Source organism: Impatiens glandulifera, chromosome 5 (assembly GCF_907164915.1).
Source record: "Impatiens glandulifera chromosome 5, dImpGla2.1, whole genome shotgun sequence".
Classification (NCBI taxonomy): Eukaryota; Viridiplantae; Streptophyta; class Magnoliopsida; order Ericales; family Balsaminaceae; genus Impatiens; species Impatiens glandulifera.
The window spans coordinates 52,329,832-52,357,447 of NC_061866.1; the positions used below are offsets into that span (position 1 = coordinate 52,329,832).

Below are 27,616 nucleotides of genomic sequence, written 5' to 3' on the forward strand. Positions count from 1 at the left end.
TAAATATAAATAGAGTTGGACATCATGTTAACTCGTGTCAACATGTTTATTCGTATCGTAACTTGTGTCAACATGTTTATTCATGTCGTGTTAAATCGTGTGTTGTGTGACTCGTGTTGTGTTGACTAGAACTAATCATCGTATCGTGTCTATTAATTTATTAATCAAACTAAATTAGTTATGTTAGTTTAATATGTTATGTGTTGTTTTAAATTATTAATTAATATATTAAGTTAGTTAAATATAAAAAATTTAAATTTTTAGATAAATATCACATAAATTATTAGAAAATATATAATATTTATTAAGAGATATTTTATTTATTATTATTTTATAAATTATTTAATTTTTGTTAGATAAATAATGTTAAATAAAAGAGAGAAATTAAGAGACTCTCATATTTTTATTCATATAATCTATTTTTAATATTTATATAATATATTTTATTTAAATTAATTCTATATTTTATTTTAATTGTTTAATTAGTTGTTTAATTTTAATTGTAAATATTTTTATAAAATTTATTAATTTAAAAATAGTGTGGGTCTATTTCGAGAAATATGAGTAATTTAATAATAATAATGTAAACGTGAGTAGTTTGAAAAAGAAATCAGATAAGGTAAGTACAAAATTAATAGATTTAGAGTTGACATGTCATGTGACTAGTTGTACTAATTTCGATTCGTTTGCAAATTTGTGCTCATGTTGTGTTCGTGTTTGTGTCGTTCTGATTATAATCGTATAATGATCGTGTCGATTTGTAATTGTGTCATAATTGTGTTGTCTCGTATAAAGACGACAATTTGAAACCGTCCAGCGGCAACCGATCTAAACCGAATGGTGTAGTTTTTCTCTATTTTGACCGGGTTTTCCCCAAAATATGTTGACCGGGTTAGGACTAAACTGATAATTATTTTTTTTTTTTAGTAATAATGATTTAAAATAATTAATATACATTCTTATTTAATTTAAATGCAATCATTAAATTTTTTTCATTTCAATCAAAATTAACTCTTTATTTTCTTTTATTTAATACCATTTGTTTATGTTATCTTTTGAAACATTATTATTATTGGAGATTTATTTGTTTGGATATTTAATATTTAAAATTATAATTTTTAATGTTATTTTTGTTTAATATGTGATATTTTCATCATTTATAATTATAAATATCTGAATATTTTATTTTATCATTTATATTTTAAGTTTAAGCTATTTTTTGTTTTTTTTGTGCACCGCGGCAAAACCAATCCCTGATCGGGGCGGGGATAATTTATATTTAAAATTTCCGTCGGGACCGGGGCGAGGTCGGTAGATTTAGGATGGGGAAGGTAACGCGATTCTCCGAACTGAATCGACTCATTGCTATCTCTAATCTCGTTTTTGTGTCGCGTTTAACCTACGAGACTGAGACTGAGATAATATAGTATCGTGTTGTTCCGTATCAATATCGTGTTAATTCGTATTAATAATCCTATAAAAAAAAATAATTTAGTTAATCATTTACTTAATATATTCAATTCATTTAAATTAAATAAAGTCAATAATCAATTGTTTATTGTTTCCTTTTGCTGGAAACTATTATTCCTCAAAACCTCACTAGTCTGCAATCTTAAACATTGGTTGGTTCAGGCTTTCAGCTAGCACGAGGTTCGCGGACAATCATGGCGACTGTCGGCAGTTGCACCGATGAGGTCGGTTCCCCTTTTTGTTTGTCTTAGGCGAGTTGTCTGTATTAAGGCAAAATTTCTATTACATGTTTGCTATTCTACCTCGATCAAATGAGACGCGTTACAGCATACTATTAAAACTGCTGATCTTTGTCTTAGAATTGAATGGATTTTTAAAGGGATTTTCTCTTATGATCAAAGAACTTCTCTTTTTGGCAGAAACTGTTTTACATTAACCATTTCTTCTCTGGTAGCATAGGGTTAGGTATTACATGGAAGAAAAGGGAAATTCTCGTTTAGATCTTAGCATATGTCGATGGTACAATACTAATGATGTCTTAGGTTAATCTTTCTCAACTGTTATTGCTACTGAGGTCTATATGAAATCAAGGCTTATTTCTTTTATTGACATTGAGAACTGATTGTGCCCTATTGTTCTTGTCAATTGTTATAGCCAAGTTATTGATGTTGCTTCCTTGTTTATCAGGTTCTTGTAGAACAGAGCTCTCATGTGAAGAAGTTCATATTAAACAGGCCAAAACAATTAAATGCACTCTCGTTTACAATGGTATGACTGTTATTGCAAGGCATTCTATGATATTGCTACTTTTTGTGTTTATTTATCTACTTATATCATATCCTAAGCAAAGGATTGTGTTAGTTTGTGGTACTAGCAATGAAGAGATTTTTGAACTCGATTCAGTTGTATCCTGTAGTTTTTCTATCCCATAAGAATCTTCAATAGCATATTGACAGGTTTCCAAACAACTCTGAAATGAATGGTATTGGTCCTATTGGATGATGATAAAGAACTAGAATATCAAAAAATCTGGAATCAAAGAACTCAAAATCAGGATATAAGGAATTCCTTGCCCACCGAAGACATGAGTCTTGTAAAATGTAAATATATATTTACTTTACCTTATTTAGCCATATACGAAGGTTCGAAAGATTCTTTCTAATGCTGCCTCATTTACAGATATCAAAGGGACAAACTATAGCCACATGTGAAGCCTTTTAGTTACTTATTTTATTTTATGAGGTGGAGAATCTGATGTGTACATAATTAAGAAACTTATAATATGTTCGGCGAAAAACATGAATAATACAATGAGCATTATAGAAGAAAATCTGTTTTAATATGTTATATCCTCGTGTTTAACTTGAAACATTGGATCCATAAGAATTCAGTTGATCATACTAGCATTGAAAAGAGAAAAAAATGGAAATGGACTTTCCACATACGAATACATCATTGAGGAGCTTGGACTCAGAATTTCCTTTTAATGCGGCAGATATCATGTTATCATGAATTTTAATGATCCTTGTAAAAATTTATCTGCACTTTCTTGACTGAATATTGCACTTTGACAAATCCGTGTCTTGCTTAGGAGTTGTTTCAGATGCACAAGTGTTTAGCTTATTTCTGAGTTAATATATTATTTTATAGGTATCGCAGTTGTTGCAACATTTCCTCACCTGCGAGGAGGAATCTAACTTGAATCTCATAATTTTGAAGGTAATGAATCACATTTAAATTGTTTTTGAATCAATTAGCATTTTCAGATATGTTGGCCTGTTATTTATGTTTGAACATAATGAACATTGTACTGCAGTTTATATTCATTTAACGTTTAATTCAATATTATCCAAATTAACGTTTTTGTAACTTTATTTGTGGTTCTAGGGGCAAGGAAGAGCATTTTGTGCAGGTGGTGATGTTGCTTCTGTAGTGCATGATATTAATAAAGGTTCGGGAGCTACATAAAATAGAGGGAACCAAATCTTACTCAAAATTTATTTATTCTATAGGGATTGTTGGTTGTTCCTGTAACTGCAATGGCTTTTCTGATTTGTTTTGCTGCTCGTTTATGTGTTTCAGGTAACTGGAAAATAGCTGCAGAGTTTTTTCGAGTAGAATATATCATGAACTATGTGATGGCTACATGCAGTAAAACTCAGGTAGTCAAATATAACTCTTGATGTGTCCTTGATGGTAACTTGTTTATTTCTTTATATTAATGATATCACATGATAATTATTTCTATAAGCATGTAATGTCTATGTATTTAATTATTATCCTACATTTTTTTTTCCTAAAGGTTTCAATTTTGAATGGAATTGTCATGGGAGGTGGAGCGGGTGCATCAATACATGGTAGATTTCGAGTTGCCACTGAGAAATCGGTAATTCAATCACTATCCTATCTCCAATCATGGTAAATTTTGGTCTAAAAAAAATTGATGACCTAAATTTTGGAATGTTGAATTTATCCTATATCTAGAACCAATCCTGATCTTGAACCCCCTTAAGATATCAGTTTAGAATTTGTTGGTGAGACTCTTTCCTTTAAACACCCTTAATTCCACATATATTCTCTATTCTTTAGATTTGCTAGTTAGTTTCTTTCCAGTGAAAGATGGCGCTATAGCTTCAATCAGATTAATTCTTAATAAATTAGTATTTGCAATTGCTATAGAATAAATCCTTTATTAATAATAAAAAATACTCAGGAAACCCCATAGATTTATAGTCGTTTAGACCTACCTGGTTTGTTTGTAAATAAATAAAGTAGATTGCAAAGAAGAGTGCACTGACTTATTTGAATTGTTTCAGTTGTTTGCTATGCCTGAAACTGCATTAGGTCTCTTTCCAGATGTTGGTGCGTCATATTACTTATCCAGGCTCCCAGGGTTCTTTGGTAATACATTTTTTTCTTTTTATCTCATGCTTAAGGTGCTCCGTTATCCTTCTTTCTTTCTTTTTTACTTTGTGAACTTTCCCTGTTGGTTCTAAGGAACATTATGCGAGATAAAAACATACAGAAGTGAATAAACATCAACTCTAGTGCTCAGTTATATTTAAAATATCTTCTTGTAACCTCAAAACTGCACCTAATATCATTTCATTAAATTTAGAGTATCTAATTAGAAAGTTATCTAAGAGAATAATTCATAGGTTGTTTGTGTTTCTGGATGTGTTACCTTTGAATTAGGTATTAAGATAGAAGGTATGTGATTTTCTGGGAATTAGAATCAACAGCTAACCTAGCTTGAATTAGGGATTGTACCTTGAAGAAGAAGAATAAAGTATGAGTTGAGATAGAAGAATCAACAATTGTATGATGATCTACAATTGAAGATGAAGAGAGAATGTTAGAACACAGATAGGTAAGAAGAAGAGATTGAATGATATGAGTTAGGTTAAATCTTGAGAGAAAAACAATGTGCAATGATCTGATGATATTCTCGCACTTCTTCCTTAAATATGGTTGTAACTGCCTTATTATTGTGGCAGGCGAGTATGTTGGTCTTACAGGTTCTAGGTTGGATGGTGCTGACATGCTGGCATGTGGTCTTGCAACTCATTTTGTTCCTTCAGTGGTACTTCTTTCTTTTAAGTTTTATCTCGAACATTATTTTTTTCCTGTCAATTTTGATTTCATTCTACTAATATTCGAAGAACTATATACTTTTAATGTCTTAAATTTTTTCTTGTTAGTTACAAATCCTCCATGTTCCTAGGAATTCATTCCATCAGGATCTTGCTTTGTTTTCTGAACTGTAATTATAAGTCCAACTGACACATCCTTATGCTACTTTGTCATTTCTCAGAATTTGTCTTTGCTGGAAGAAGCCCTTGAAAGAGCAAATTCAAGTGATCCAGTCGAAGTTTCCGCTGTTATTGACAAGTTTTCTGAGGAACCAAGTTTAAAGAAGACAAGTGTATACCATAGGTAAATTGTTCTGTTCACAGTTAGTATGAACACCCCTATAAAGGAGGTTACATCTTTAGTAATTATTTACCAAGAGCTATTATTGGTCATGTCATTGCAGATTGGATGTCATCAATGCATGTTTCTCTATGAGGACTGTCGAGGAAGTCATATCAGCTATAGTGAGTAAACTTAATTAGCTAAATTCATGTTTGAAAGTTCATCTCTTTGGTCACGGGAAATTCAATTGCGGAAAATTAGATCTAGTTTCATGCTTTATCTTTGTAGGAAAATATGTCTACAAACAGCCAAGATGATTGGCTATCTTCAACACTTCAGTCTTTGAAAACAGCATCGCCCACAAGCCTTAAAATAACTCTAAGATCGGTAAGCAAAATCATGCTTTCATTTTCTTTACCTTTCCTTAACATGTGGATGAATCCTCTTTTAGAGGATATCCATAAGAACGAAAAGAGAGACTCTTGAAAGTTGTTGCAGGGTGTTGTTTTGTTTGTAACTTTTTTCACAATTATTTGAAAAATTATATGATCATAAGGTGAGTATGACATAACACTGGTTTTAGTTTACAAATATTTATAGATAAGAGAAGGCAGGCTCCAAAGCATTGGTCAGTGTCTTGTTCGTGAATACAGAATGGTTTGTCATGTGGTTAAAGGAAAATTCAGCAAGGACTTCTGTGAGGTATTCTCTGTATCTCTGCAAACACACTGTCTCTCTTCTGTTCATATTATCATTCATGGCAATATTGCCATTACAGGGTTGCAGAGCTATATTGCTAGATAAGGACAAGAACCCTAAGGTGGGTTTTCTTCATCTTAAACTCTTCAACAATAGAATTTGATCATGCATATTATATATTATGATTTATGTTGTTTATTATTCATTCAATCAGTGGGAACCTTCGAGATTGGAGCTGGTAAGCGATGAGATGGTGGACAGTTATTTCTGTAAGGTGAAGGATGATGATGATCTTCAGGATTGGGAAGATTTAAAGCTTCCTCCCAGATCAAACTTGCCTTCACATGCCATTGCTAAGCTGTAACCATTGTTAACAAGGAAGGAATCACATAGAAATAGTAAGTTGTTCGATTCGAACAAGAAATAAAGAAACAACATTTTCATATAACTATTCAATGTTCAATAAACTAGAAGTTGTAGCACATCACATAATATGTAATGTAATTGGCCCCTTATTTGATAATAATAAACTATGAGATTTAGGGTCTGGAGCATCACAACTACAACATTCAAACATCACAATCAAAACATTCTTAATTATTAGATATTATTAGTTGTTGAAGCCCTTGAGCAAAGATAGATGCAAAAGCTTCAATGTTGGTCTTGCTCAACACGATCCCGATCTCAATCGCGCCATTGCCTTCTCTACTATCGCAAAGAGAAAAAGATCCATTCTTATCAATGGACACCATCTCCACCTTCCTCGGCCTTCCCCATCCGAAATCCACCCCATACAGATCAAACCATGGTGACCCACCAATTCCATACATCTTCGCACCCATAAACACTGGATTTGCTCCCGAAAGCCACTTATCCGCCCCCTTCAAAACTCCATCACCCACGTTTCCAATCACCTCTCTAATCGCAACCGTAGCCGCCACCATTCCATCACCTCCTTCCAAAGCCGCAACTTTTGCCTCCGCAAGCTGAATCTTAATGCAGTTTCCAAAATAATTTTCCGGAATCGGTGGCTCCAAACGGGCTCGACAATCTATGTTGATTCCAAGATAAACAGTCTCCTTTGTTAAATCCCCTTTCTCTGCTTTCACCAGACACGTCCATATATAAGAACAAACAGCCATGAAACTAGAAACATGGCTGTTTATTTTGATTTTGATTCTCCCCTTTAGTTGTCCTATCTGGTCCGGAGTTAACCGGAATGTGCTCCGGTATAACCCCGGCGCAGGTTTCATTTCCATTGGAACCAGGCTTCTCTTCTTCTCCTCGGACAAACCACCATCAATTATTTTCGACCAATCATCGATGAAAGTGTTGCAGATATCCAAAGGGTCATCGATCAAAGATCTTTCGAAAAGCGGGGTTAGTTCAAACGGAAGGGATCCAAGTCTGCAAATCGCAGCCCATGATTTCAAAAACATGGCACTACTCTTCCCGTCCATTGATGAATGATTAGAGCAGCAGCCGATTGAGAATCCATAACCCGGAAACAAAGTGACTTGTAAAGAAAGAACATTAGCCTCGGATTCAGAAACATGCAAATCAGGCAAAAGGGCATACAAGTGTTTAGCTTCCTTAAAATCATCTGTTGAGATAGAATCAAAGTCGGCGCAGGACTCAGCTACCGTGAGGAAGACAGCATCTTCAGGGGAGTAACTGATAACCGGCTTGCCGGTTTGGGGATGCCACGTAACTTTTCCGGCTAGTGGTGGGTAGTGTTGAAGGGTGATAGAGAGTGAGTTCTTGAGGTTAGGGAGAATGGTTTGATAGAAAAAGTTTGAAGATAAATTGTTGATTTCATAGAAGAAAACTCGTTGGGTTGGAGGGAATCTAATCCAAATTGCGTCGAAGAAAGTGAGGGGAATGTAGTTATTAGCGACGGTTTTGGAGAGCTTTTCCGACGAATTTTGTGCCGGGATTACTTTGTATACATCTGTAACTTTCACCTGGTTGGAAGCTGCCATGGCTATGGAAAGAAAGAGAAAGAGAGACAGTGAGAGAGATGATGGAAAATCTATGAAATAAATGAAGTCAAGGGTGGCGGTTGCATGCAGTAGAAACAGTATACATTAAAAAAAAATGACAGATAGCGCGACTTGAGACAGCGAATGATTCAGCGATGCCTACGTGAGTTGACAGGTAGAATATTCTCTTATTATTAATTATTTTCTCTCTCCTATTAGATCATCTTCAACCCACCTGCAAACTCGTCTCCATAATAGGTTTTAGTCCTCCGACTCACCTGCAAACTTAACTGCATTTTGAGTTTTTCTGCAAATTCTCTCTCCTCCATACCCAAATTTGCAGGGACACTGTTCACATACTCAAAAGTTTTCAAAACTTTCATTTCAGTCCTTTTAATTTGTTTTTAATTAATTTACATAACTTATTTATATTTTAATTTGTTTACATATTTTATTTATTTATATTTTAATTTATTTATATAATTTATTTATATTTTAATTTATTTATATGTTTAATTCATGATAATTTTAATTTGTTTATATGATTAACTTATATTTAAATTTGTTTATATTTATATTTTATATTTTTTTAAGTATTATAAATTTATAATAATAAATAATATTGATAAAAAAAATAATAAATAATAAAAACAATTTTAATAAAATAAAAATCGTAGAAAAACCAAAAAAGTGTAATAATGTTTAATTTGTTTTATGCATATGTATAAATAATTGATTTATAATTAGAATTTAAAAGTAATTAATAAGTTGTTGTAAAGTTATGGGTTCAATTTATAATTTTAGATAAATATATATATAATATTGAAAAAATTAAAAATTATTATAAAAAGGAATATTCTGATAATATTCTTTTGAGTTTGAGTTTGGGTTTTTGAGTTGAAGATGAATTACTGTTTGATGGGATGTTTACTGCATTTTGGGTTTGAGAATAGGTATTTGGGTTAGATATGGCCTTATTAATTATTTTCTCTCTCTTTTTATTAAATAATTTTTATCCTATAAAATAATAAAAAAAAGAAAAAAGAGTCCATAAAAAATAAATAAAAAATATTTGATAAATAAATAAATTGAAAAGTATAAAAATAAAATAAAAATAAAAGAGATAAATTCATAATTCAACTAATCAGTGATATTAATTAGGGTTTATAGTTTAATATTTAGGATTTAGGCTTTAGAGTTTAAGATTTAGGATTTAGAGTTTAGGGTTTAAGGTTTAGAATTTATTTAAACATATTATTAAAATATTTAATGTTAGAGTTTATTGTAAATTATTGAGTTATTTTAACCGTTAAATGAGAGATAATAAATATCAAATAAATGAGTAAAATAATAATTGTGAGAATATGGATAAATGAAAATAAATGAGTAAAATAATAATTGTGAGAATATGGATAAATGAGATAAATTAATTTGTAGAGATAGAGAGAGAAATTATTTAATAAGAGGAGAGAGAAATTAATTAATAAGAGGAGATATTTTACGTTTTAATTATTATTATATTTTTATTTATTTATTAATTTCACATGTCGGCCACGTAGACCATCGCTCTCACATCTCTGTCTCTCAATCGCGCTCTCTATCATTACTCATACATTAATTGGTTTGACGTTGGGCTCTCTATCATTACTCATACATTAATTGGTTTGACGTTGGGCCATATTTGGTTGGATGGTTTTTCAAATAATTTGTGAATTATTTGAAAATTTTTTATTACAGTTAATTTTGAAGAAGTTAAGTTTTTTATTTTATATATACCAATTTTCTTTTGATTAAAAAATGATTTAAGAAAAATTGTGAAATAAGTTTTATTTGAGATAAAATTCAGGTCATATCAACAATTTAATCAATATTTTTATCCATTTAAATATCAAAATTATCCTCTAACTTTATTCTCTCTCTAAACTATTATTCTTACTTAAATCATATGCTCTAAAATTAAAGAGTAAATTAGTCTTTAAATTTTAAAAATCAATTTTTTTTTTACTTTTTATCAAACAATAGTTTATAAGGAAAAAACCCAAATAAAACTTAAAAAACACTTTTTTTCAAACAAGGCCTAGGAGGAGTTTGATTGTTAGTTGGACAAGGAATGACAAGAATGAACCGACATAAACAACATTTCCCAACAAAAACAAATTTTAAGAAAAATATTTTTTGATAAATTTATTAATCATGTTATATAAAAATAATATTTCATTTAGAGTATCTGTTTTTATTTGTTACATAGAAAAAAAGCTATTAATTAATTGTTATCCTTAGCCTATCCGAAATTACATAGTTTAAGGAAGGTCTAATTCATATTTCGGTTATTTAAATAATTCGGTTATTTAAATGAATTGGAATAATTTTGAATTGAATATATTTTTGGTAAGAAAGTTTAAATTGTATTATATATAATAAATAATTTATAATAGAAAGTATTTTAGTAATTTGATGAATGAATTGATTGATGTAATATATTTTGGTTATTATTATTCAAACGAAAATTTATTTATTATTAAATAACTTTTTTGTTTAAAAATATGAAAAATTAAAGTAATAACATAAATATATAATAAAAAAAATAACAATGATATGATGAGTTATTTGAAATTAAATTGAAATGTAAATGAAAAAATCTAGGGTTTATTAATGAGTAACTGGAAACAAGGAGAACGTCTACATCAATAACAGATGTACAAAATTGTAGCCACAAAACATCTAATTAATGCAGAATTAAAATCCTTTCTTTAATTTCCCTACCATATATAACTTTCTCTTTCTATTCATTTCTAACTAAAATAAAATAAAAAAATTATCATGCAGGCTGTGAAGGAGAAGCTGAATGACATTATTGAGATTCGCAAGGCCAAGGCTGATGCCAAGGCAGAAGAAAAGGTTATATATATTATTTATTAATTCTTTACAATACAAATTAATTAAAAAAAAGTATTCATTTAATTTCTTATTCAATGTTTTCTTTGATTAATTTGCTAAGATAGATTGAAATTTGAATCCCAAATTAATTGTACACGATTAATAATCATATAGATGATGACGATGATAATTATGCAACATTAGGCGCGCAGGCTGAGAAAGATTTGGCGAAAGTGAGATTAGAGATCGCCCACGAGATCAGATTGGCGAAAGAGGCTGAAGCTGAAATGCAGTTTCATGCTGCCAAGGCCGAGAAATTACTGGGAAAGGAAATTGAGAAAATTTCGGAAAGTCACGAACAATATCTCTCGAGCAATCATTTGAATTCGGGAGGAGGAACGAATAATAATTACGACGATAGCCTTCTAACATGTCAAACTCCAGGATCATCGTCGGCTATGAATATGGCAATGATAGATCCTATTAATACCATTGGGATTTCTCCTGAACCTAATTATACTAGGAGAAAGTATAATTAATTTGATGATCATCAATTTGTTGTTTGTTAGAACATATATTGTTTGTATTTATTTGATGTTGTTATTAATTAAGTTTGTATTGTTGTGTACATATAATGACTAGACATATTTATTATTGAATTTATTACATTTAAATTAGGTTGTATCGGAAAGGAACGTGTCCTGACTCCTGAAATGTTGGGTCTATTTGAGAAATGTAATTGACCCGCAGATAAAAGAAAAAGTACTGTAAATTGTAATTGTTTGATTGAATTTATTTAAATAAATAAAAAATTATTCACTTCTAACTTATCCAATTACTCAATTTATTAATTATATTTAAAATTATTATTTTTTATTTTATGTATACATATAAATATATTTTAAATATTTTAAAAATAAAATAAAATCTCACCTCATCAAAATCCTCATTTTTTTTTCTGTCTGAATCATTCAAATAATATATACCAACAAAGTAATAATTTTGTAAAAAAATTTTGATTTTAGAAAAAATTATCTATGTCGAATTTAGATAAACTTTTAAATATTTGAGTTTAAAAATAGTATAGATTTACAATTTTACATTAAATAAAACAATATTATATTTATAACTTAAAACAGTTATTATTTTTTAAATAAAGTAAATCTATTTTTTTTTATAGTCTCATTTATTTATTATTATTTAATTAATTATATATATATATATATTTAAAAATTATTATGTCTGAATTTAGATAAACTTTTAAATATTTAAACTTTTACCATTTAATAAAATTTGTTAGTTTATAAATAATATAGATTTACAATTTTATATTAAAAAAACAATATTATATTTATAACTTAAAAAAGTTATTATATTTTAAATAAAGTAAATCTATTTTTTTTTATAGTCTCATTTATTTATTATTATTATTTAATTAATTTTATATTTATATATATATATATTAAAATTATTATGTCTGAATTTAGATAAAACTTTTACGATTTAATAAGTTTTGTTGAGTTTATAAATAATACATATTTACAATTTTCATTAAAAAAACAATATTATATTTATAACTTATAAAAGTTATTATTTTTTAAATAAAATAATATAATTAATTTTATAAATCTATTTTTTTATAGTCTCATTTATTTATTTAATTTTTTTATATATTTTTTTAAATTGTTAAGGTATATAATACTTAATTATATATAAAATAATAATAATAATATATAAATATTATTTTTTATAATTAAACTTTTACTATATCTCAAATAAACTATCGATTGGGCTGTAGTTCAGAATACATCCAGAATTATAAATAATGATATTTTTAAAACAGGACTTAAGCCCAATAGTCTTTTATTGTAGCCCAATAAAACTAACATAATTCTAATTTTATAAATCTCTTATAAATTTAGACATTAAAATTAAGGATAGATTATAGAAGGATGTAATATATACTATTTATCTTTAAAACCATTATATTATTAATTTATTATTTAATTAAAAGTTTAACAAATAATATTTTTATTTTTATTTTGAGATGATCTTAAACCAGTACATCCTCCTCTTATTATACCATTGCAACATGAAAAGTACCAACTTGAAGAAAAATATGACCTTGTTTGATTTATATGAAAAGAGATTAATAATTAATAGTTTGAAATGCTTAGCTAAATATGTAAATACCTCCTAAAAGTCATAAAAACTAATATTTTAAATTTTAAAAAGATTAAATAAAAAAAATGAGTTAATTAATAGATTAAACTTTTATTGCATGATGTTAGGGTTTTCTCAAAATATGATTAACTGGCATATCGAATTTTTAAAATGTAGTAAAATTATTCTTTCTTTTAAATTTAGATATATATTTTATTTTTAATAATATATAATTATCTTATGAGTGAATAATTTGAAATTGAGATGTTCAACTAATTAATAAATGTTAATGATTTAATACAAACTAAATAATAGATATAGAATTTCTACTTTTATTGTTTTTTATCTTGTTGGAGAGGCTGGAGAGGGGCTAAGAGATTCAATCATTTATCTGCCGGCGTCCTATGCGCCGCCAATAATATCGACGTTTATTTCAACTCCAGAAAATGCGTCGAAAGAATATTTCGGCGCTTAACTAGCGCCGGTAATGATATTTATGCGCTGAAACATTTATATTATAGGGCACTAATATAAATTGATCGAACGCCCAAATGCTTTAACTATATAGCGTCTTTTGTATTATTTTTAGAAGATAATTTTATATAGCTACGACTTTTTAAGTACATCCGAATTCGATCATAAGTCCATGCATCTTTGAAGGTATATGATTTAATGGGCTCATTTGGACAAAGGGATAGCTCAAGTGATAAAAGATTTTAAATTTTACGGAATTATAACGGTAGAAAGTCATGATAGCTACCCTAAAATATACCGGTAAAAGAAATTAGCTAACACCATCCATAAAATTCATATATATATATATATCATAATGAAAGTGAATAATTAAATAACCAAGTTAATATTAAGCAAACCATATTAATTTCTAAAGAACATCAATACTAATTGTTTGTCAACACAAATATTTTCTAGCTTACCATTCTTTACATCCTCAAATAGCTTTCTTTCCTTTGTAAAAAATAAGCTCTTTTTTAATAAAAAAGACAATAGCATGAAGATCAATTTAGTGTCATATATATATATATATATAATATATGGTTCAACTCAAAATCAATACAAACTAAGTATTATTTATATATAAAAAAAAAGTTAAACAAATTTCAGTAATCCATTTATTTTCAAAATCGCTGAGAAAATGGTTAAAACCCATCCAAAAAATAGATTCATTGAAGTTTTAACATGATTTGTCATAAATTATTAAAGAGAAAAAATAAAAATAAAAACAAACTCTATGTACAAACAAACCAACAAAAACCATTAATACAAACTAAATATTAATAACTAATTGTCACAAATTCTCCTCAAACCATCTTTAAAAAACTAAAAACTTAAAAAGAAAGAAAATATGCAAATTAACTAATGGGGGCTAGCTAAAGTCAAAGTTAGTTGATTTCTCTAATCTTACAAATAGGGATATGTCCAAACCAAACTATTCATAGAAACCAAGAAATTAGTAAATTAGTCACAGCTACATTTGGAATATTGTGATTTCTTAAGCTTGCAAAGTCATAACTAGATCGAATATCTCTAATTCAAGAAACTAGTAACAAAAAAAAAGTAATATGATATTACAAGAATCCTTTTTCTAAATATGTAGGTTTGAGTTTTACATATAGAATACATCTGTGATGAGATATTAATGATAAATAAACCAACAATTAAAACAGACTATTTGACTCATATCTTATTGATGGCTTAAATAAATATATATACAAATTAATCATTATCATTTTAGGAACATCTATCCACTTTATCATTACTAAATTTTTTAGAACATTTCCATTATATATACATAAACTATTTTAAAAAATATTTACAACACAATTCAATGCTTTGACACAAACTTAAGTCAGATCTTCCAAATGTTCTTAATTAAGTCCAAAAAAATGTGATTTGTCCTAATTAATTACCTTATTATCATTACTCCCCAACTATTTAATTTATAGAATGGGTAAAATGGTAAAACAAAGTTATACAAAAAATTTATATATCAAATAAAGTTCATTCAATTAGATATTTTTATTAAATACGAAAACAAAATATCACATTCATTTTTATCTTGATGAACTTTTAATTTTTTTTCTAATGAGTAGTTGTGACAAATACCAAATTTTCAATAAACTTTAATTTTTTCTAAAAATTAAACAATTAATTAAACAAAAACAAAAACAAACCATCTGTCATAAATTTGTCTAGATTATATATTTTGGATATTTTCTTATTTTTCTTTTTAGTAGAAGTTAAACAACAACAAAATCAAAATCAATGGATATTTACTAATCATTTTAAATGGATTCACATCCACATGATAAAACTAGAAATTCTTAGTTAAGGAATTCCTTACAATAATTTGATCTTTAATTTCATTTCATTTCATTGCCTAGCTACTCTCATAGTTGAAGCCACTTTGGAATCTTAATTTCTTTTTTATCAAGCTTTGATTTGACATTTTCTCTATTTCTTTATCCTTCATTTTTTCTTAATTTGATTAAGGGTTAAAATCTTATAATGGTTGTTCGTGTTATTAATATTGAATCCTCACATAGGTGAGCTCTTATATTCATCGCCAACATGTAAAACCTAAATACGGTATTAATGAGTTATTCAAAGTTGATGGTTGAACGCCACACGTGAAGAAACATCAATCGATTATATATTAGTAGCATGGATTGAAACACAAATTTGTTGAAACTGTTGATCACTTCTACATTCTATCCATTTTTTAATTGACAAAACTAGCCTTGATCTTCTAATGGATTGAAAAAAAAAGTGGGAAGTAGGTTTTTGCTTTAGCAACTCATAGTGCTTAATGTTTTGTATATTTTATAATGACTTGGTGATGTTAGCTCTCCACCAGGACCATTGTGGATATAATGGAGACAGCTAGCAATTATAATGTAAATATTAATTATAGTAATTAACCTTAAACCAAATTAATGAACCATGTTGGAACTATGACTAATTAATTAAACAACACATTTTATTGTATATAATGTAAAGAAAATCTAACCTGTATAGATATATCCCCATACACATGGGATGATGGGAGTCCTAATTAATTTAAAACACATCAAATTAATTTATCTAGGCCATCTTCATTGCACTTCATATATAACTATTAATAGTGTTTGAAATTGATATTTTGTTATAAGTTCTTCACATTATCAAATCAATTAATGAACCATGCCTATGTGAGAGAGAGTGAAAAAAAATAAAACATAAGACCATGGATAATCTAAAGATCTAGTGAAGATCAAGTCTTGTTATTTTAGGAGGGAAAAACCCTAAAGTTGCTTTGCATATGAGTGTAAAGGAAGATTAGAATTTCAGATATTAAAAACAACCTGTCAAAAAAACAAATGACTATTATTAATTAACCCTTAATCATCACAACTTAAGATCTCAAACCCATTTTTCATTAAATAAAAACAAAGGTAACATATGTTTCATTGAAACATAATTAAGAAACTACAAGAAGATCATGAAGATGGGTTATTTTTTTCACAAATCAAAAGAAAGAGATCAAATTACTTAAGATTGAAAAAAAAACAAGTCATCATTGTACAAGATGATCGAGATTCGACATGGAATTAAATTGTTTTTTTTTTAATTCTCTTGACAATAAATCTTAATTAATCCACTAACCGTTGTATCAAAAGGGCGGCCGGCTACCGGGACTAGCCCATCCATCAGGTCCCGACAACTGAGAATTATTTCCAGGCATATTCATAGGCAAGTTAAAAAAGGGTAATCCAGAAGTCGGATCCGGATTAAATCCATTCCCAACACCACCCGACCCGATCTGTATCTGTTCATCATCCTCCAAAGGCAATCTCTCATAAGCCACATTAGTAAACGAAGCAGCAATTACAATAACCGGACCCGCCGCGATCAAACGTCCGACAACATTTCCACCAACCACCTGTCCTTGTCCTCCAGCTAGATACAGCGTTAAACTAGTAGCTCCAGGTGGTGCCGGCGGCGGTAAGAAAGAACCCGACAATGATAAGATCTCAAACCGACCGTGTAAAGCCACGACAGCTGAAGTTCCTGAGGTGGCAGCAGCACCAGGTTGTCTAACTGTAACGTCGGTTACTGTTCCGGCGCCGCTGAGAACGCAGATCCCGCGTTGTTGTCTCCTGGCGTAGTTGGAAACGGATTCGAAAACGTCGGAACCGCCGGAGATTTCGAAGATATGTGCCCGGAGAGTGTTGGCGCTTTCTCTAGTGATTATGACCGGTGGTCGGGGTTTGTTTTTAGATCCGGATGGTCGGCCTCTAGGGCGGCGACCCACCACTTCTCCGCCTTGAGAATTGTTGTTTTCTAGGTCGTTGGATAATTGGATCGGGTCATCTTCGAGATCAGGTCGGTTTTGAAAGTGGTTGAGGAAATGGGAAGATGCTGAACCCAAGTCCAAACCAGCCATATTGTGGAGAGATAGAGAGAGAGAATAGGGGAAAGTAGGAAGAAGGGAAGATTATGATAATGTTAATAACTATTGAAGAAGGTGGGATAAGATTAAAGAAAGAGTGATTATTCTATATATTAATTTGTTGGAGAGAGAAAGCGCATCAGTTCTTACCAGCAATATATAATTTTATTTTATTTTGTTAAAAGAAAAACCTAGTCTTAATTATTTATATAATAAGATATAGATGTCTCAAATGATGACCAAAATAAATATAAATATTATGATGAAAAGAAAATTTGTTGAAGAATGAGATATATCAGAATGTTCATATGCATGGTGTCATGAAAACCATTTCTGACATTTGGTGAAATTTGATGATGAAAAAAGGAAACAGATATCTCTAAATCAAAACTAATTAAACTAATATATATATATATATATATATATATATATATATATATATATATATATATATATATATATATATATATATATATATATATATATTGAGCTTAAAGTTGATTAATTAAACTCACATTTTGATTAACCCATGTCATGAATTTTAATTTTAGTTATAGTTTAGTACTCTTTGTAAGTTTGAAGTGATTTTGGCATTGACAATTAACTAATGAAAATATTACATTTTTTTAAAATATAACTTATTTGATTTTGGGTTAACTATGGATAAATTAACATGTTTGTTTTATTCACTTTACAAAGAAAAATTAAATGGAAGTTTCCCTTTTAAGAAATGTTTGTTTCTTAATTCAATGTTTATTGAAATATTAACATTTTTTAAAGAAAATGATCAAGCCAGAAATATAGGAAGAGAGTAGCCTTGTTTTGGTGCAAATTAAAGGTTGTTGAACTAACATGTTATAATTTGTTCAAATGTTTCTTTAAACTTTATGTCTTGTTTGACTTGCTAGAAAGTCCTAGCTTTTAATACAATTAGAAGAATCAAATAATTCTCATTCATGAATTGAATATTGATATAAAGGATTAGAAGAAAATGAAATAAATATTATGATATATTGCTTGTTATGTACAAAGTTGGATGACCACTAAGGATAATTGGTAATTAAGTCTATTCATGCTTGCAAGATCAAGGGGAGGACATTGCTTCGGATGATTACATGATATTCGTCAAGTCAAAAGTTTATTAATATCACTTTATACATATTGTATCTTGTATCTTTGCTCGTATAATTCATGGTCTACATATGGACGGATTTATGTAGGATCTAACTTGAAGAATTTATTTTATTTTACAGTAAAAATTTGACATTACCCCATATTTTTTTTAAAAAAAATAATATAATTTATTGTTTTGTTATTTATTTATTAAAAAAATAGTAAAACTTATCTTTATTCATTCATTTTATTTAAATTTTTATCGTTATTTATTTAAGCCCACCATAATTTTTTTCAAGTCCACCTTAACCCCGAATCCTGAGTCCGTTCCTTGATGACCTAATTCTCGATGTCTCAATTAATTAAGTACTAAGTCAATCATTAAAAAAAATTAAGTTGACAAGAATATCACGATACAAAAAGTCTTTGTTAGGTTTTCAATAAGTGATAGTAACATGTCTATTTAATTATGGAAGTCAATCTTATGTTATAATATATATTATACTACAAATTAAATTATGTAATGTCTTATATATATGTTCAAGCTAGTAATCAAATAACTAGAGGTTCTAATTGGATTTAAGATTTAATTAACTAACCTAATTTATTTATAATTAATTGGTTCCCTCTGGCTAGGAGATAGTAAATATTTTATATATTATTTCACTACATATTCATGTTATATAAGAAATAATAATCATTGTTACCTCATTGCCCCCCTCTATCTATCTTCTTATCATATCACTTTTATGTCTTTCTTTTCTTTTTATAATGATATCACATTAGTGGTAACTTTTGCTCATATCAAATACACATCTTATGTTATTAAATTATTTAGTTTTATCTTTTAATTGAAGAAAAATAAACTAAAACACTCAAAGACGGAAATTGGTGTCTATCTTACAATGGTTACAACCAAAAGAAAAATCATGAAAATACATTAAAATATGTTTTAAATTATAAAAATTATGACATTTTTTCTTATGAAAATATGAATTGATCTTTTTATTACACACACATTACAATAAGGAAATAAATTTTGAGAGTAAATTGAGATGGTAAGAGTATTGAGTTGCTCCGGCTTTAATTTATTTCCGCTTTAAAATTTTGAACCCTCACATAAATTTCAACTATGTTCTATTTTTAAAATTTTAATTAGAACATATTTTGACTAATAAATTTATTTTCTTCAAATTAAATTAAATTCATTCTTATTAAGAAAATATCCGTCTTTTGGTGTAAGTCTTGTTTAGTCGACCAAATTAATAAACATATTACAGATTTTGTATTACGATGTTTTATTTTATATTTCGTAATCTCTATCATATTATTTACATTTTAATAATATAAATATCAGACATCTTTCTTTCATTCAACATCAATATATTCGTTAGCTTTTAGAAATGATTTTAAAGGCACAACACAAACACACAATATCTAAATATGAAAGAGGCGAATGAATAACAACATCATCGTCGCATTAGTTTGCAACATCATTGTCTTAAAATAGAATAGAGCATATGCGTCATTATTTGAGAATATGAGAATAAAGTTGAATAAATCGATAAAAGAGGAAGGTGAAAGATTTGCTCGCAGTAAGACTTAAAAAAATAAAAATAAAATATAAATATACCATTTATAAGAAGAATTTGAGCATATTTTCAACACAAATTAACAGTCTTATAACATTTTAAATTATTTTAGATATTTATGATTTGTGGTATAAATTCAAACAAAACTAAATGTAAATTGAACAATTTCAAACAAAAATAAATGTATAAGAAGCAATTTAAAACAAAATTATATATATATATATATATATATATTTAAATGTACATGTATATTAAAAATGAAAAAAAAAATTAAATTAAGCATAACGACAAAACATGACATGAAAAGAAAAAAATAAAATAAGAAATAAGAAAAAACAGTACACGCAACCCAGATAAATTACTGAACTCGCAAATCCTTGAGAACAATGATTAATTCTTCAACAGACTCTACTAGTTTTCCTAAACTAATCTCAGAAAGTGTAATAAAAATAGTATTATGAATGATATGCATCGAACGACTACGATCATTAAAAATTCAACGATTTTTCTCTAACCTAGATAATCCATCAAAAAATAATTTGAATGATAACTCAAATATGTAGACATGTCATATGAATCGCATCAATCCAAACTTCTCAGCAACTACTTAAAGATTCGGGCATCATCCAATTAATTCTAATACGTAATACTTCACAAAAGACTTCAAATATTAGTCACCCCTCAATAATACAAAAGTAAGTGAGTTGTTGATTCAACATTTTTGTGACACATTCGACTAGTCATAATAAAAAAAACAAAAACAAAACATGCACATGTCATCCATTAGAATTCTACCATTAATAATGCTACCTCCAAAGAACGAGATCTTACATAAAATCATAATATTTTAAACTTAATTTAATGTTATAATTTAAAAAAGAAACTTAATTATATGTATAAATAGTATTATACCTAGCTATTACCCCAATATTTTAAAATAAAAACTCACATAATTAATTCAAGTCTTGATTAAAAAAAATTAAAAGTTTAAAATTCTCAATAAAAAAATCTTAATTAAAAGGTGGGCAAAGCACATTAGATTAGATTGTGAAATAATAATAATAATAATCTTGGAATGAAATTATTCATTCAATTATTATATAAAATGATTTTAAAATAATATCCAATACAGTTGCATATTATAGTTTAATTATTTAATTAATCCAACCTATTTAAATTAATAAATGGTATGTAGGGTTTTTGATATATAAATATATAAGTTTCACATAGGTGTACAAGAAACGACGAGAAGACGCAGATCAAACAGGACTTAGTCGCTCGAGTCACGTGCATGTGGTCCATGAGAGAGAGGCTGGGGTTCATTGGGAGAAAAGTTGACCAGCAAAATTCGCGTCCTATTACTTCTCTCTCCACGTGCCCCTTCTATTATTTCTCCCGCTTTTTCTTTAATAATTATTTTTATTAAATATTAATTTTCTTATTCATTCAATTTTAAAATAATATATACGTCATCGAGCTATTAATAATAATAACAACAGTGAAAATATTTTTTAATAAGTCACAAAAACGTACCCCAGATTGTTTAAGTTGCTCTGTATTATTTAACATATTATACCTGCATGTCTGGTCATTTTGTTTATTTGTTACATTAAATTTAATTAAAAGTGACTTTCCATATTCAAAATATAATTAAAAATATTAGATTATTGTAAACATATTGGGCATCCTTCAAGAATTGTTTTTTATTTAATATAATTAATTAATATTTTATTTAAATTCTTTTCAATTATATTACTTAATTAATTAATAAAATTAGTAAAATATATTTTATCTTTTTTTAAATAGTATTATATATTTTAAAAAATTATTTTCCAAAATCAGCACTAATCAAAATTTATTAAATAATTTATATATTATTAAAAATAATTATTAAGAAATAAGGCCCAAGGATGTCCAATTTGATGTTAAACTGTGAGATGATTTGGCGCCACCTGGCTGCCACATCATCTCCATGTCATGGCCAAGACATTGTGGGGGTCAATCAATGCTTACTTCATCTTAATAATAATTAATTATATCCAACAAAAAGAAAATTATAAAAAATATTAGATTATATATATTATATATAACAGAACACATTTTTGTCATTTAATAAGGTTAAAAAAGAGTACAATATTTTATATAGAGATTATTTATTTGGTATTTTTTGTTACAAAAACATTCAAACAAAGCCTAAGAAAACAATTGAGCATGTTTCCATTTGTAGGACCTGAGTTTTTTTATCAAAAAAAAAAACAATTATCTTGTATCACATTTTTTTTTAATCATTATACTTATTCACCACAATATTAAAATACTTTTATTTTATTTTTATACAAAATTAATTGTAATCTAAAACATTATTATAATAATTTAAATATTAAAAATATAAATAATTTATATTTAAAAATACCTAATAAAATTCCATAAATAATAACCCCATTTTGTCTTCTTATGGACCCATCTTAACGTTTGACAACCTTTGCCTAATCCTAAGAGGTTGTCTTAAGAAAATAAAACAATAATAATAAAATAAAGAGACATTAAAATATAATATATATTAATCCACCAATCAAGTTGTGTCTACGGACACAAGATTAGTCATTAACTTTATTTAATTCTCTAATAAATCCGTGATGGTCCCTCCCACCATCTTATCCTTATTTCAAGCTACTCAAACTTTAAACTAATAATTAAAGATATTATTTTATTAATAAAAAAACAGCAAACCATTGATTAAAACTATAGTAAGCCGGACTCCAAATCAATATAACAAAACTGAATTAGATAAGACAAATATAATAATAATAAACTATACAAGAATAAATAAATAAATAAATCAAAACATATCAATTGTTTGTTATAAGGTCATGGTCGCAAAAGTACATGTCAATGTGTTACAAATTAAACTAGCCAGCCAAACACTTTGATCATTGCAATAATTAATTAGTTAGGTTATCGATTGATTGATTAATTAATTAATTAAAATGTTAAAACTATACATAGAGAAAAATAAATTCCATGTCCTTTGCTTAATTAACAACCTCATATTCACATATAATGATCTAGTTAATTAGTCATTAATTATTATCTCAATCATAATTAAACTAATACCTAATCTTAAAAAGAATCTTCCAACAATCATTGGCTGATAACCACAATTCTAAAAAAATTTAATTACATTAATATATAATAACGAGAGAGCTAGTCTATATCACTTTTATTAAGGAACCTAATTGTATTATCAGATTCAATTTAAAATTCAAATATTTATACCTTTCATAGTACAAGGATGATTTGGAATTATAATTAATTAAAGAAAGTTAAGTACAGTAACTAGATATATATAGTTAATTAATCAAAATGATTATTAAACTCAATAACCTAATACTATTAGGATCATCAAACTATCATTGTCCAAAGATTTCAGGTTAATTTAATTGAAGGACCTATATTAAAATATAGGATATACTACATATAGTAAATATATCTATACCAATTATAACCAGTGCACAAAATCCCAATTCATAATTAAATATCTTCTCCTCCAACCCATATAAAAGGTACAATTTTTTTTCTATGATATAAAGTACAAATTAAGTCAACATATATGCAGGATGGTAACACTTTACTATTTTTGCACTTAAAGTTTCTAATAGTTATAATTAATTATAGAATTGTCATCAATAATATCAAATTATTTGTTAGAGTCTTCTTTGAGGCTCTTTATGTCTGGAATTTTTCGCGCGTGTGCGTGTTAGAAGGGGAGACGTGGTTTGAGACGATTAGATTTGTGGATTTTAGACAATGGGTCGTATTGATGGGAAAATATATTATTCAAAAGAGAACGCTTTCTCAATTAATTGAATATAAGAGATGAAAAAAAAATATAATGAAAATGAATCGACAATGCAAGATAAGTTTTAGGGTGGAAAACCCTCTCTTCAAATCGAGAGTAAAAAAATCACGGGATCTGAACATGCCACTTATTAATCCACTATCATCAATAGGGTTGAAAGTAAGGATTCACTCTAGATATAACCAAATTAGAGTCTAATTAATTGCATCAAGACCACACAACAATCTTGACAATAACAACGAAACAAAAAAAAAACAAGATCAATCAACCTTTTATAATTTGGGTTTCTTTTTAATTGACTTAGAAGCCTTAAAAATCAGATCTTCACCGTTCAGAACGTAGCTCCGGAAATAACCAACAAGTTGTCAACGTCTTAAGTCGATCAAACGGTGCAAACTCTGATATACAGAAATCTTCTCTAGCTGCTACCTCAAACCCCAAATCTGTTTTTGCTCTGTTCTCTCTGGTTGTTCTTTGAAACCCACTAAAAACCTAGATGAAAAATAATGTTTCTTCACATTATATAATATGGACATAAATAAAGATCACACCAAGTTAGGTCTCTCCAACCAGGATCTCCTGATAAAATTCAACATATATCCCTATTATTTTCTGATGGATAATTTGGTTGAAAAGGAATCGCATCACATTCAACAATCTCAAACGACCGTTGCAGATCATTCACGATACTATCATCTTGATATTTGATATTACATGTGGTTCGATCTGAGAAACTGACTCATTCAATCAAAGATCTCATTGTTCATTGAAAAATCTTCGTAAACATTAAATTTTAATATATTTGATTGATTGTCGTTACAAATGGTTATATTTTTGTCGATGCAATATCGTTACATGGATATTTAAAAAAAATATATAAATCAACATTATTTATCATATCAAATTAGTAAACTTAACCAATTCAGATATATATGAAACTCTTTGGTATCTAATGGCCCATTGATTATTAGATAACAATATATGATCTTAAAATATTAATATATAATGAAAGATATATATTTTAAAAAAATGATAAGTTAATAAGTTTGAAGATGATTACACCCATTGATCAAAGGTCATATGCTATATTATAAGTTTATATGTATACAGCTGTTCTTAATTAGTACTGTTTAAAGATAAACTAATTGATGGAATCATTGAACTTCAGAAGCATCATTTATATATATATATTAATTAATCTCATTTAGCATGAAAAGAATATTCTCTAATTATTGAAATTCGCACTTCCATTAACCATTTAATTAAATTAATACTCTTACTATGACACACAGTTGTCACGTTACAAAAGGTCTAAGATTCTTTTCCTTAAAAAGTATTAACTCAATTATTATTTAATAATAACAATAATATTTTGGAATTAGGTAATTAAAAGATTGAGATTCCCCATTAATGATAACTAGTTTCTAATAAGTTGAAATTTTAGCTAAAACAAGGCAGACCACTGTAAGGTTTGGGTTGCCCTAAGTAAAAACCATTAAAAATAATAATTTGTTATTATTATTAATACAAATAAGTTGAATTGTCAAATTGATTTATCGGTCAAATTGAGATTTCATAATTTTTTTTTTCAAACCTTGTCATTTGAATTTTTTATAGTTAAAGTTATACAAAACGAGATTTTGTCTTAAAAGTTTCAAACGCGATTAATTACTTATTATTTTCGTGACATTTATAAAAAAATAAAATATCATTTCACTAATTTAATTACTGAATTTCAACTGAACGGATGGGTTTAATTACAAATTTTTTTAAATTTGATAGTAAAAACATTCCATTCATTAATATTCGATAATTAAATTAATGATATAAATATTTTATTCATTTATAAATACCATTAAATAATAAGTAAACGACGTTAAAAACCGTTAAAACAATACCTCAATTTGTATAACTTTAATAATAATAAAAAGTTCCACATTGTGATGTTAGAAAGAAAATGTTTGAAATTTTAATTAACTCCCATGAGTAGCCTCAATCTACAGTTCGGTCAATAAAAACTAGTTAAATACTATATTATAATTCATGGTTCAAATCTTGTTAATGCTCTATTTTCTTTTGTGAGGGTGACCCTATACAGGGTCCTAGCTGGCCTTACCTTAGAATTGACTATTAGAGCAACCAATTCTCTAGGACTAAGGAGGACAAAGCAAAATCAGCTCCTTCCCCATTAAGGGTTTGCTTGTTGGCTTAGTAATTGAAGTATGATAAGTGATAACATCAAGAAAGAAGTAGATTAAACATAGAAATATCAATGTAATACATACATAATAACACAAGCCAAATCTATTAACCTAATTATGTTAGTCTTGAGCAATAGTTCAATACATTTACTGCTCTTACAACCTCCATTTGCCCCCTATACCACAATGAGTGAACAATTAACCTGCTCAAATCGATTCAAAAGGTCTTTTCTTCGACGAAGACATTGTTGATAGAACTTTAGCAAGCGATGTCATTGAATTCAATACCAGATTTAGCACCTCAGATGAGCAGCCTGATGAAGCTATCTTCTTCAGCTGTTTAACAAAATACTATCTCAATCAACTTGACAATAATGTCATATATTGTTTTTCCCCATTTTCAAACATTTTATCAAGAGTAACTTGAGTGAATAACCCAAAGTTTACCTAGTTTGTCATGCTTTAACAGATGAAACAAGAAAATGTTCTAAATTCATGCCTTTTGTGATGGTTTGTTGAATTTACCTTGTCAAGATATTCATCTATTTCCTCTAACTTTTTAACATAGTCATTTTCAGGTTCATTAAAATCTGGTTTAGACAGGAACAGTTGCATGTTCTGTCTGGATTCATCCATGGAATAGTTTTGTGTCTGCTGGAATCAATCACCAATCTGCAAAAAAGTATTCAAAATTTGTCTAGTTCAATCCATTGCCTTTTGACATATTTATCTAGTGGGTCATTCAAAGGTGAAATCTTTCAAAATGTTTCCTAGCAATGCTAAAATGTATATAACATATAATAATAAGACAACTAAGGAAGGAAACCCTCATTTTCTAGGTTTTCAATGCCATTAGTAACCTAGTTTTCCAAACAAAACACAACGTGAAGCTCACCCAAAACCCACAAAAAGAATCATAACAGCCATTTAAAAGGTAACCCATAAACAGAAACAGAACAAGAACGGAAAAGGCTAAAAATGTATGAATCTGTACAAGAATCAGCAGGGGATTTTTTGGGGCATGTTAAAATCCAAATCCAGGGATAAAACAAATTCCAGAAGAAGACGAGAATGGAGAAGAAAGTGATACGAAAGAATCATTTTTGCAGAGATAATTTACCTCTTAAATCAAGGCCTCAAGAGGATTAGATCTTTACCTGCATTTCTCCCAAATCAAAAAAAAAAAGTAATAATTGTTGAAGCACATTTACATTTTGCTCTTTTGACCGATAATTGTCCAAAATAACAAATCGAACCCCTATACTTGAGCGAGGTATTTAAATTCAAGCTTATAT

General features: G+C 28.0%; 5 protein-coding genes across 5 annotated transcripts; 2 read left to right on the forward strand and 3 right to left on the reverse strand.

Annotated features, from left to right (window-relative positions):
* The first annotated feature begins 1,572 nt into the window (after positions 1-1,572).
* Positions 1,573-6,474, forward strand: LOC124937829 (3-hydroxyisobutyryl-CoA hydrolase 1-like). Its single transcript, XM_047478159.1, has 14 exons — positions 1,573-1,694; positions 2,158-2,238; positions 3,121-3,189; positions 3,358-3,421; positions 3,553-3,632; positions 3,773-3,856; positions 4,287-4,371; positions 4,968-5,053; positions 5,285-5,406; positions 5,507-5,567; positions 5,674-5,772; positions 5,986-6,087; positions 6,164-6,205; positions 6,299-6,474. Exons 1-14 carry the CDS (start codon positions 1,665-1,667, stop codon positions 6,446-6,448), a joined length of 1,155 nt encoding a protein of 384 aa, XP_047334115.1. The 5' UTR covers positions 1,573-1,664; the 3' UTR covers positions 6,449-6,474.
* Positions 6,475-6,677: 203 nt separating this feature from the next.
* LOC124939671 (phenolic glucoside malonyltransferase 1-like) lies at positions 6,678-8,066 on the reverse strand. Its single transcript, XM_047480125.1, has one exon. The coding sequence runs from the start codon at positions 8,064-8,066 to the stop codon at positions 6,678-6,680; it is 1,389 nt and encodes a 462-aa protein (XP_047336081.1).
* A 2,797-nt stretch (positions 8,067-10,863) lies between these two features.
* Positions 10,864-11,482, forward strand: LOC124939672 (late embryogenesis abundant protein 6-like). Its single transcript, XM_047480126.1, has 2 exons — positions 10,864-10,964; positions 11,156-11,482. Exons 1-2 carry the CDS (start codon positions 10,887-10,889, stop codon positions 11,480-11,482), a joined length of 405 nt encoding a protein of 134 aa, XP_047336082.1. The 5' UTR covers positions 10,864-10,886.
* Positions 11,483-16,770: 5,288 nt separating this feature from the next.
* On the reverse strand, positions 16,771-17,699 carry LOC124940237 (AT-hook motif nuclear-localized protein 23-like). The gene has a single exon (XM_047480729.1). The coding sequence runs from the start codon at positions 17,548-17,550 to the stop codon at positions 16,777-16,779; it is 774 nt and encodes a 257-aa protein (XP_047336685.1). The 5' UTR covers positions 17,551-17,699; the 3' UTR covers positions 16,771-16,776.
* An 8,651-nt stretch (positions 17,700-26,350) lies between these two features.
* LOC124940667 (pyrophosphate--fructose 6-phosphate 1-phosphotransferase subunit alpha 2-like) lies at positions 26,351-26,997 on the reverse strand. The gene is made up of 2 exons (XM_047481199.1): positions 26,847-26,997; positions 26,351-26,657 (listed from the first exon to the last, which is right to left on the reverse strand). The coding sequence occupies exons 1-2, from the start codon at positions 26,955-26,957 to the stop codon at positions 26,529-26,531; spliced, it is 240 nt and encodes a 79-aa protein (XP_047337155.1). The 5' UTR covers positions 26,958-26,997; the 3' UTR covers positions 26,351-26,528.
* Between the last annotated feature and the right edge of the window lie 619 nt (positions 26,998-27,616).